This window comes from Lates calcarifer, linkage group LG2 (genome assembly GCF_001640805.2).
Source record: "Lates calcarifer isolate ASB-BC8 linkage group LG2, TLL_Latcal_v3, whole genome shotgun sequence".
NCBI lineage: Eukaryota > Metazoa > Chordata > Actinopteri > Centropomidae > Lates > Lates calcarifer.
The window spans coordinates 27,484,609-27,496,172 of NC_066834.1; the positions used below are offsets into that span (position 1 = coordinate 27,484,609).

General features: G+C 41.0%; 1 protein-coding gene across 6 annotated transcripts in view; it reads right to left on the minus strand.

Moving 5' to 3' along the window:
• Positions 1–2,840: 2,840 nt before the first annotated feature.
• The window catches only part of pax6b (paired box 6b), a 41,745-nt gene continuing 33,021 nt past the window's right edge, over positions 2,841–11,564 (minus strand). For 3 of the 6 annotated variants that reach the window (XM_051077740.1, XM_018667940.2, XM_018667941.2), the window contains 7 exons: positions 11,342–11,507; positions 7,597–7,755; positions 7,200–7,282; positions 6,938–7,088; positions 6,212–6,324; positions 5,781–5,922; positions 2,841–5,027 (listed from right to left, as the gene is read on the minus strand). In XM_051077740.1, the coding sequence (XP_050933697.1) occupies positions 4,942–5,027; positions 5,781–5,922; positions 6,212–6,324; positions 6,938–7,088; positions 7,200–7,282; positions 7,597–7,755; positions 11,342–11,507 (900 nt within the window). In that variant the 3' untranslated portion in view covers positions 2,841–4,941. The remainder of the gene's footprint in view (positions 5,028–5,780; positions 5,923–6,211; positions 6,325–6,937; positions 7,089–7,199; positions 7,283–7,596; positions 7,756–11,341; positions 11,508–11,564) is intronic. The other 3 variants (XM_018667942.2, XM_018667945.2, XM_018667944.2) reach the window with 2 other exon arrangements.

The window sequence follows — 11,564 nt, forward strand, 5'->3', positions numbered from 1 at the left end:
CAGCGCCCAACATACGCTCTTTACTTAAATTTTACTTTACTGCGTCTCAGCACCAGCTCTGAAGGGAAAGTTGTGAGACTGTGAGAGGACGTAAAGTGAACGTGTTATGAGTGACTGATCTCTGGTCTGCCTCGCTGGTTTCAGGTTCGAATAGGGATGCTTCCATCTGACCCTGAGACTGTGCCGGTGAGTGACGTCTACCTCCAGTAAGCTGGAATGTGGGCAGAGGGTAGGAGAGCTGGATTTGGGTGCAGGCTTCACACCTCATCAGGCATGTTTGCTGGATGAGCTGCTCTGCCATGACAAGCCCAAAAGAACAAATTAGGTCAAATGGTGACATGGAGAAAACTGAAAAAAAAAACAACATGAAAAATTAAATGTTTCATTGTTGTTTTCCTCAGTCCACCGCTGATGCCAGTTTGAATATTTTTACCCTTAAAAACTGGCAGTAACGGTAAGCATCTGCGGCACGTGTCGGGAGAGGGTGGTGTTACCTGACAGTTTCATGCATGAATGGAGTGCTCTTATATTGGGTGTATGAGAAAGAGAGATGACATACACAGGTCACTTATACAGGTGAACGAAAGCTTGTGTTGTCAAGATAAAAAAGTGTTTTCAAAGGTATTGTTGTCGAAGAGCTGACATATTCAGGGTGCAACTTTAAGGTAGATTAAAATACAATAAATTCATTCTGGCATTTGTTTATGTTGCCATACTATTCCTATGTCTGTTAACACTTGCCATGTCTCGGGGTCACATGGTTGCATGATTCACTTTTTGCTCAGTCAGTTCAGATAGTGAGTTATTTTAGTTTTATAATGTCAGTTTCTCATATGCACATAAAGAATGAGGGTTGTCACATGTAGTCTTGTGTACAATTCACATTTAGAACTTGGTGAATTGTTGCCAGTCTCAGAACTAACATTTGACCAAAGGTTGTCTTTACGCACATTCAATTTACATATATTATACATGTGGCTGTGCTGATTTTCAAGATTAAAATCAACATTTAAAATATGACTTCTTGTGCCTGATCGACAGCGGATTTGTCAGTGTTCTCCCCTCAGATAAAGTTGGCTGCACGTGGTTACACAGTGCTATGAGTCATGATTAGCTATATATGCTCCTGTAATAAGTATGAATAAGTAATTCAGGGTACCAGGGAATCTCTATTAATTTAAGCCTCTGAACACAATAACACAATAAGTGGAACTTTACAGTCTGCTAGAGAAAGTGGTGTTCTCTCCTATTCAGTAGGATTTCATCATATGTGGCTCTTCAGATGCCCTCACCTCACCCGTAGTAAAAAACACTGCACAGTACGACCCACACGTAATCGTCGTTTTTTGTTTTATCTTGTTTTTTGTTTTGTTTTTTTTTTTGTCAGTTTCCTTCTTAATCTTTCTTTTGCATTGCTCAAATCTAATCAAAATGTAAATGTCTTTTGAGTTTTATAAAAAATCAAAAACATATTTAAATCCGGTGAGAAATATAACGGCCTTACATATGATGCATATTCTTTCTGTGTTAAATAACTTGCATTTTTATTTAATGAAATCTGCAAAAATAACACGTAGCATGAACATCCAGTGCTGTTGACATATTTTACAGGACCTACTTCTTGAAAGCCTTGCTTGGCCTGCGGCAAGAGAGAAAGCCATGAGACTGTGTAGAGAATACGCTTTTATAATCGTGTCTTTTGGCAGCTGCTGCTTATGTCCTATTGATTCCTTACCAGGCCATAGTTGTTTTCCTACAGCAGCTTCAACTGAGGGTTTCTATTATTGAAAGGCTGTCACATTGCAGCACTATTGAAGAAACACAATGTAAGGCAGTAATTTTTTCCCCCCACGTTGAATACCTCTCTCTCTGTGCCAATTCTGGTTTAAAAAAGCAGACTTGTATTCAGATGTTACATAATTAGGTTACTATACCTGTCAAATGCAGTTTACAAAATACACAAAGCTACACTATTATTTACCATATTTAAGGTGATGAGGGAAACTTAACTTTATGTTAAAGCACACACTCACACACACACACACACACACACAGCGGAGAACTGTGCTGTTGACACTAAATATCAGCTTTTGTTCTCTGCTGTTGGAATTCAGATTCAGATTTCCAGGTCAGAATTAGTGTCATATTAAACAGCAGATCAAAGTTGCACAAAGTTCTTTGGAACTTTTACAGAAACTTATGTTGCCTGACTTTGTTTCAGAGCGAGAATTATATTTAAACCTTTTTATCCCAAAGCTGTGTATTATTTAGACTTCCACTAATTGCAGTCTTTCTTACATTTTGAATTTCTCTTTCATTCCCTCTCTGTAATTATTAATGCTCTTCCTCTGTCTCGGCACGTTCGTCTCTTCCCCTCCCACTGCTCTCAGAACAGTATTCCTCCATCTCTGTGATAAACTGGATTAAATGAAAAGAGAAATTGCATTAGCCTCAGAGAAAAAAAAAATCCTCTTAAAAATCTGATTAACCTCCGATCCTCAAAGTTCTGATTGGACTATTAAATATTGAGTGAGATGTGTAAATTCAATTAAATCAATTTAGTGAGATATTTGGTGCTGTTACATGCTGTGTGAATGTTACCTGACCTCACTCTCTCCTGGACATCCTTTCCTTTTAGATGCTCTCTCACTCACTCCCTCTCTCTCTAACACACCCCTTCAAATCCATACACACACACACATAGACACAACCCCCCTGCTGAGGCAGCAAGTGAAGCAAAATAACTCACTCTGCCACACAATCGCTCCTCTGCCTCGCTCTAGGCACTGACTGCTTTATTCCATGACTTTTTTCCCCCCCTCTCCTCCCCCTCTTTCCTCTCTCCTCTGCTCCCTCCTCGTCCTCATTGGTTCTGTATTTTTTTCATACCATCGTAACTCTACTAAAACAAGAGCCAGCGATGGCGAATTGCTTGACCTTTCTCGTTGTGCGGCGGTGCTGTGCTGTGTGGTCTGTGTCGACTTGGTTCAGCCCCCATACATCAAGAGAGGGTTTGTTATTTTGAACACCTTTGTTTGGTGGGAATTGGAGGTGTTGTGTGTTTGTGCGTGTTACAAGCCCTCGTACCAGCGTTTTGTCAGTGTTAGATTTACAAAAGCTACGTTTAAATTTGCAGCAATGAAAATTTAAGAAGCGCCTCCACTTGCTCAGTAAGGACCGACACTGTATTGGACACAGCATTGAACAGGCAGAAAGGCTTTCTTTAAGACACAATTTTTACTGTACAAAATGTTTTATAGTTTTCACAAAATACATTTAGAAAGCTCCATTTTAAATAAAATTAAATTGAAATATTTAAGAGACAGCGTGTAGACGTTTTATCTCAGAAGCATTGCTCAGACGTAAACCCAGTATGTGTCCATGTTCTACGTACACACCGAAAATAAAAATGCAAAACTCAAAAGAGCATGACAGATGATGCTAGAAAAACCCTCCCATGGTCTTCAATTATAAATAAGGACTGCGGGGTTCGACTGCAGTCTCACGAACTCGAAGCCAATGTAATCGAACAGAATGTGTTTACAAAATTTTGCAACACAAGACTAATATCTTTAAAAAAAACATTGTGTACTAGATGAAATACAAAGGCTTTGGTCTGTTTTACAATCAACAATGATTAAATCTGATATGTACTTGTAAACAACTGCCAAACACTTAAGTTTAAAACTCTGTCAAGCAATGTTTAATCATAATTATAGGAATTAAATATTTCTAGTTGCACAATTTTTTTTTTTGACCATAGGACACTATAATACAACTATACCTAAGAGACAAATTGTACCTGACCCTAAAGTAATGTATTTTATGATGCATGGAACATTTATAGAATATTCTCGGGGATATAAATGAAATCAACCTTTATTGGAGAAATCTTTCTGGAAGATTTCTAGGGAAGACAAGTACTTTACATTTTGACATAAACAAACTGGATTATATCGAAGACGCAGTCTACCATTTACAGACTACAGGTTTTCTTTTACACCTGTTTTCCACATTTAATGTTCTTCGTGGTAATCTAGAGTCAATCCAACCACCGAAGCGAGAGGTCCAAGTTGTGTCGCATGTCGCGCCATCTTTGCGCACTTTGAGCTGATGATAGTGATCCGTGTCTAATAAGCCCCAGCAAACGGTGGGCCCATGCCAGAGGAGTCAAGACCACGGCCTCAGTGGATGGATCGAGTTTTGAGTTTCCTCTGCTAAATATCCATTCGTAAGAAATAAGACCAATAAATAGTTTTTTCTTTTTTTTTTTTTCTTTTTTCTTTTTTGACACAGTAAGAGTCTTCCCCTCCAGCTTTTTCGTCTTTAATGATATGCAACAGCGTCCAGAGACCATGCAAAGGCTGGTAGAAAGTCTCGATATAAGCAGATTAAAAGATAGTCATGGCAGAATCTCTCAGGTTCTCCTCTCTCAAACAAACGCAAGACCAACATGGTTTTCTAGCAGTCCATCTATCAGTACTTGATCTTGGTTTTTCATATTAACATACAAATGGCCATTTACTAACACACCAGAGAAAAAAAGGAAACAATGACTGAAGTTGGAAATAGAAAAAAAAAAAACAGATAAGTTTTTGTTCCATAAAAATTTTAACACCGGGCACTTTACAGAGGTCCGCTTTTTTTCTGTCTTTCCATTGTTGTTCTTTCTTCCTCCCAAGTCCTCGTTTGAATGTGCCTAGAGCTACAGAACAGCACACAGTCCCACTGGAAAAACAAAGCCCAGACGTCCCAAGGCTCTCCCAGAGTCCCTCTCTTTCTTTCTTCCTTCTTTTCCTCCTCTCCTCTCCTGTCCTTCGCCTCCTCCTCTCAACCCTCTCTCTCTCGCCTTCTCTACTCTCCTGTGCATTGTATGTGTGAGGAGCACTGCCGGAGGGCGATGGTGGAGTGGGTGGTTACAGGGTGAAGTAGCTCTTCTCTCTACTGTAGTCTTGACCAGTACTGAGACATGTCAGGCTCGCTCCCTGGGACTTGGACAGGGACAGACACTCCAGGAGAGATGAGTCCTGCAGGGACAGAAAGAGAAATATGTCAGTTAAGAATAAAAAAAAATTATATATACATAAAAATCCCCAGAAGTCAGCATGCTAAATTAGACGAGTAGATGCACCATGCACAGTTAGCGTGAGAGCTAACACTAGTTTTAGCCTTACAGCACAAAGCGTTGTGCGTTAAAAGCTTGCAAATAGGTGGAGGGGCAATGAAGCTGCAATGAGTCACAAAGCTCTGCACATGGTCGCTCAGTAAAATGCTCGCAAGCTCAATAAATTGAGGCTTTGGCAATGGCATTTAAACAGAGAGAGTACAACAGCAAATGAATCAAATTAATTAGCAATTTAGCACAGAGGAAATGTGGTTATGCATGATTAACTCTTCATGACTATAACTAGTATATATGGCTCTCGGTAACAGCATCCTAATGGGGTGGAACTAAACTATGGGCTGGAGCGGCGGGATTGACATGATGGCACAGAGACGGCAGTGAAATGAGCTCCATTCATGCAGCTGCAGAGGGAGAAATGATATGAAATGTAGCGATATCGATCCGCCTGATGATTAAAAAAGCGTGAAGTTTCCTCAAATGGACAGGAAGGGGGGAAAGGGAGAAAGTGGGTGTGACAGGTCATGACTCAAAGATGGCTATGTAGTACCCCCTAATTACAGAAGAGGTGGCAGATACTTTAAAAAAAAAAGGAGTGTGCACTGTTTGATTCTAGTGATTCCCAAGCATGTTGGTAAACAATGAGTTTTCTGCCTACCTGTTGAGGTGGTACCAGAAGTGGTCATTGATTGGCTGTTCATATGTGCCTGCATATGAGGGGGCGTGTATGTTTCGTAGCTCCGCCCGTTCACAGGCGGACTGGTAGGCAGCATGCAGGAATAAGAGGAGGTCTGGCTGGGCTATAGATGGGGGAAGAGAATGTTACATTAGCTTAGCCAACCATTATAGTCTTCAGCTCAGTAGTCTGTGACACTGTAAGCTCGTCATAAGCAGATGTGTCTAGATTTAATTTATATATTTTTTCTCTTCCTGTCAGAAAACCTATTTCTTCAATTAATTTTAAGATTCTAAGGAAAGTGTTTGGCCAGGAAACATCATTAAAGCTCACTTATCACATAAAATACATATCTTTAAACATGTATTGACTAATGAGGATTATGGGGTTTTTTGTTTTTTGCTTTTACTTACTTGCATAGGTAGATTGTTTGCCATGGTGAAACTGGGCATGGGGGGCAGCGCACTGTAGGTGTTTGTGAGTGCAGAGTCAGGTCTACCCAGCATTGACCCCGAGGTGAAAGACACTGTGAATGCAAAATGAGAAATGTGGTTAAAAACAGCTGAAATCACTCATACACACACACACACACACAGTCCTGCAGTGTGAGAGACCATCTCATTAGCGTTAAGTAGTGCGTGTGTGAGGTGATGCCTTCCTATTTTGAGAGGCTGATAGGCCCAGACAGATACTGTGCTCTGTGTGTGTGTGTGTGTGTGTGATTGACTTGTGAGCATGAGCTTGAGTTCTGCCGGTGTGCCCTTGTGCCTGATTTGGTAATTACGCAGATAGTCAGCTGAGAAGTTTTGCTCAATCACCCATCAAAAGGAAAGCACCGGTGTTACTTCATGTGAACTAGAGCGCACAGCCACCGAGGCCTCTTTTCTCCTTTTCTATGAATCCACAGGCTGCCACATAATAATATCTAGTCATATTTAACGCAGATCCTGTCTGACTTGAAGTCATGAATAGTTTAGTGTGTTGTTATTTCTGTATATATGACAGGTGTAGCAAATGTGAGCATGGTTTTGCAATACAACTGCTGAGAAATGAACTATTTTAATATTAAATTTTAAGGTTATTTTAAAGAGGGGTGGGGGTGTACTGTAAGCATGAGTTCATATCTGTGGTGGACCTACCCGGTGTAGTGGGCTGTGGGATGGCCTGGTAGACGCTGGTGCTGAAGCTGCTGCTGATGGGAATGTGACTGGAGGAGTTGTTGGCCTGCCGGCGCTGGTTCCGCAGCTTCTCCTCTCGCCTCCACTTTGCTCTTCTATTTGAAAACCATACCTGCGATGAAAGCCTTCTCGTTAGGTTTTTTTTTTTTTTTAATGGCCATTTTTCCCTCCTCTGTTTCATTTCACTTTAACAAATCTAGTGTAAAAAAAATGATTCACTCACTTGTATTCTTGCTTCGGGCAGGTCGATTTTCGCTGCTAGTCTCTCTCGCGCGAAAACATCTGGATAATGAGTTCTTTCAAATTCTGTAATGCAAGAAATCGCGCGAAAAAAGTGTGAGCAAATAAGCAACAAATTAGGTCGATTGAACTGATTTTTTTATTTTTTTTTTCAGGGGTATTAGCTGAATAAATGCATCTCTAAAGCCCAGAATCCAACAAGTTTTTACTTAATAATCAGACCTGGTATTTGTTCCGTGTAATAAACCATTAGCAATGTAGGAATTTATCTTTAATTTGATTTTTCAGGAACGTGTTTTATTTTTACTGATAAAAAGAAAAAAAAAGCTCTATTTTCAAATTGAATTTGGTGCATACACATGTATGAATTATTGTTAGACCTTTTTCCAGTGCTTCAATCTGCTCCTGTGTGAAGGACGTGCGATTTCTCTGCAGTTTCCTCTTGAGCTGCAGTCTCATCTGTGTCTCCTCCGAGTCCTCGCCGTTTGAGCTGATGGAGTTTGTGTTTTCTCCTGCACCGTCTTGTTGCTGGCAGCCATCTTTAAAAAAAACGGACAAAAGAAAAAAAAATCATATAATGTAAATATGCAATTCAATTAAGTTAATTGAATAATTAATTATCAGGTCTCGTGTTGTATCGGCCTACAGCTAATTGTACAGACCGCGCTGCAGCGTCATTAATTAAAGCAGCAACATCACGGTTGATTTCATTCAAAATCAGAGGGATTATTGCAGTTTCTTCCTAACTGCTGCCAGAGTACAGAGGCCTGCCTGAGTGAAAAGGAGCAATATCAAAAAAAAAAAAAAAGAAGAAGAAGAAAAAAGAAAAGGCTTCGCGGTTAAACTGTTTATAAAATATTGTGGGAAAAACAGGCTGGCGAGGGGGGAAACGCTGCGCGCTACTTATCGCTTCCCAACAATGGCGTGTGTTCTCAAAAGGTTAAGAGAAATGTGACAAGATGTGGCGAACCTCTTTTCAGAGCCTATGAAATGTATTAAAACCCCAAACTCACTAGTCCCCCCCCCACTCCTCCTCCTCCTCCCACCAACTTTTTTTTTTTTTTTAGGGCAAAGCAGTTGCCTCAATGGTCGTTCCCATATGGGCGTTGGTATAGCCATTGAGGTGACCACCAACTTCTGAATAGGAGAAGACGCTTTTCAGAATGATACAATGCCTTCAGGAGTAAGGGAAACCATTAAACTATGGACACAGCCAGGGGACGAGCAGTGAGCCCTCGGTGGGTGTAATATATGGGTGAGTGAGGGTGGGGGGCTGGAGGGGAGGGGGGGGGCGCTATTGGAGGAGATGACAAAAGGATTCTCTCTCTCTGGAGGCGCACAGGCTATAGTACTTTGGTATTGTGCGCACGAGGATCCCAGTCAACAGAGCTTTGAGTCCAGTGTGTTAACCCTTATCCACTACCATCATTAATCACGTCCCCCGGCCAGCTACACGCCAGTCAGGATTTCTGTCTTCAATTGGAAACAAATGAGTGAGGAGAGAGCACGCAACCCCCTGAACAACCAAAATAAGGCCAATCTATTCACTGCTCCCTGCTTGTCCGCGGTGGGCCCGAAAAGAAGGCCCCTTCAGTTTTTCTGCAGGGCGAGGCTTATCGACTAATGTCTGTCTTGTTGTTGGACATCATTATCACACCGAGAAGTTAATGCGAAATTAAGCAGGGGTGGTGGTGATGGTGGGGTGGGGGGTTCGCTCTTGATAAGAGGGTGGTTTATGTAATATCTCACTGATGTCTGATCCAGCGCCCCGGGTTGAATTCGTGAAGGGGGCATTTCAGCTTTTTGTATGCAGATTTTGTTTATGTTTTCACTGGCGTGGCTACTTTGAATGAAGTGGTGCCTTGCTCAAAGGGCAAGGGGGGACTGTTGCAAGGATGGGAACAGGTGCAGGACGGCCTGTGTATAGTCATGCACCGAGCTCCTGTGCAAGCATGCAGAGGCCTACAGGAACAAGCAAAACCTGAACTTTGATTGTGCAGAAGCCGTCTTGTCAGTTAGAAAGAACATCTTTCCATCACGTCAATTCAAACGAGCTGCACATTTTCTCCTGCCTCTGCTGCCAGGAGGAAAATGACAGGCCTGTTAAAGGCCTGAAAACATATTTAGCGCATCTATATGTGGAAGCCTCGGTTCACTGGAGGAAAAACCTGATGCGACACGTTTCTTGACAATTTCCCTTTTGCAGCAAAAACAGACAAAAGTATTCTACTATAGGCCAATAGTTTGTATCCACGCTATTTGTTTCTTCACTCCGGCTAATCCATAAAAAGGAGTGAATGTGCAGCTATTATCCGTCTGCCAGACCCACTGACGCTAGGATGGGATTTGTTTTCTTTATAAAAGCGCTGGGAAATAAACTCATTCTTTAGTATCACGATGTCTCAGCCAGTGAGGCGGAAAAGCAGCAAAAAAAAAAAAAAAAAAAAAAAAAAAAAAAAGAAAGAGAGAGAGAGAGAGATACCGAACCAATTGCGGCACCTTTCAGCTGCTGAGACCGGATCAAAACACTCTTGAGAAACCGCTTAGAACTGAAAGAGAGAGTGAGAGACTAAATCCTATAGACGGGATTTGGAGCCATATAGCCAGCGACTGAGAATGAGAAAGAGATAAAAGACTAAATCGGTGAGGAGTTTTTATTCGTTCCTCTTTGGATAAAGTTGTCTTCTTTTGGGGGCCCTGTCACTCTCCATGTAGCCATTATATCTGCCTACTCGGCTGTCGGATGGAAAACATATTTTTCGTTCCCTTGAGACGACTTTACCGAAATACTTAAAGCATAACAACCCAGAAGCATGTTACTATTACTATTATTATTATTATTATTATTATTATTATTATTATTATTACTATTACTATTATTATTATTATTATTATTTCTGGGATTTAAAGAATTTATACAATAATAATATGTAATATCAGATATTTATAATAATTATAACATATTAGCTGTATAAGGAACCAGTAATAATTTAATATGTTATGGTCTATACCAACGGCAACCACAGTAAAACTAAGTAAGGTACTAGTTATTTATACTAATATCATGTATATATTATATTAGTATAAGAACTAGTATTAGTATAGAATAATAATAATAATAATAATAATAATAATAATAATAATAATAATAATAGTAATAATAATAATAATAATAATAATAATAATTTGTATTATTATTTATTTGAAAGTGAAGTTAATCATTTGAGTTGTTAATACGATCCTTTCCGCTTTACTGCTGGTTGTTAACAGCCCCACGTGTCCAAACGGTCATCAAACAAATGCAAATTATTATTTGCAAAGACTTAAATTCCACCACTTGCATCCTCCCTCCCTCTCTGATTCATATAAATCAGACACAGAGCTTAATACCTGTTTAGTGAGTTCAGTGAGTATTTAACAAGCAAAGTTTTTTTGTTGTTTTTTTTTTTTAAAAAGCTGGTGTTTCTCGTAAGACAATCTGCTCAGTGTTTGGCCGACAGGAAACCCTCTGAAGTGGAACATTTCCACAGCAGCCCTTGCCATCTCCACACTCCTGCATGTTGCCATAATGAGAGACAAAGCCCTCTCTAATGAGCAATTACACGTAGTGCGGGCCGTTCCCATAACCAATCATTGCGTGTGAAGGAAAACATTCCTTTGTACCAAACATCCCCCCGCACACTAGCCTCCCCATGCAGGAGGGGAGGCTGTTGGATGGACACCTCTGCTGAAAGGACAAGCCGCTGTCACGCACATCCACGTCTGGGACAGTGGAGGCATTCAGACTGCATGCATGGCCTATGGTTTCCCCTCCTCAACGACTAGTCTTAATTGGGGGTCTTGTCCAGGGCAACAAAGCATGCCAGTACAATACCTGCCCCTGTGGACCCGTGGACCGGAACCACTGGAATAGTAAGATGTAAAACTATTGGTGAAGATTTATGGTGACCTCTGTGGAGTTCACATTCATCTAACGCGTCTTGCCTTCAAACAGATGACGCAAGTCAAATATTTTTTTATGTGACTGAGCTTCAACCAGACCTCTACACCCGCTCCCTCTTTTGATAACCAACCAGTGCATGCGTCAAGGTGTCTTTATTGCCACTGTGTGATAATGAGGCTCACCTTGGTTGGGTTGCCCTGGCACTGATGTTCCGGGGTACCAGCCGGGCCGGGTCCCCCAAGTTCCTGTCTGACCGTTGAGCATTCTCAGCTTGTCATACATGCCATCTGCGCCCATCTGTTGCTTTTCACTAGCCAGGTTGCGGAGGACTCTGTTTATCGATGACACCTGAATGACAAATTACATATGATAAAAGTGAGGATTAGGATTATTAGATGGCGCGTG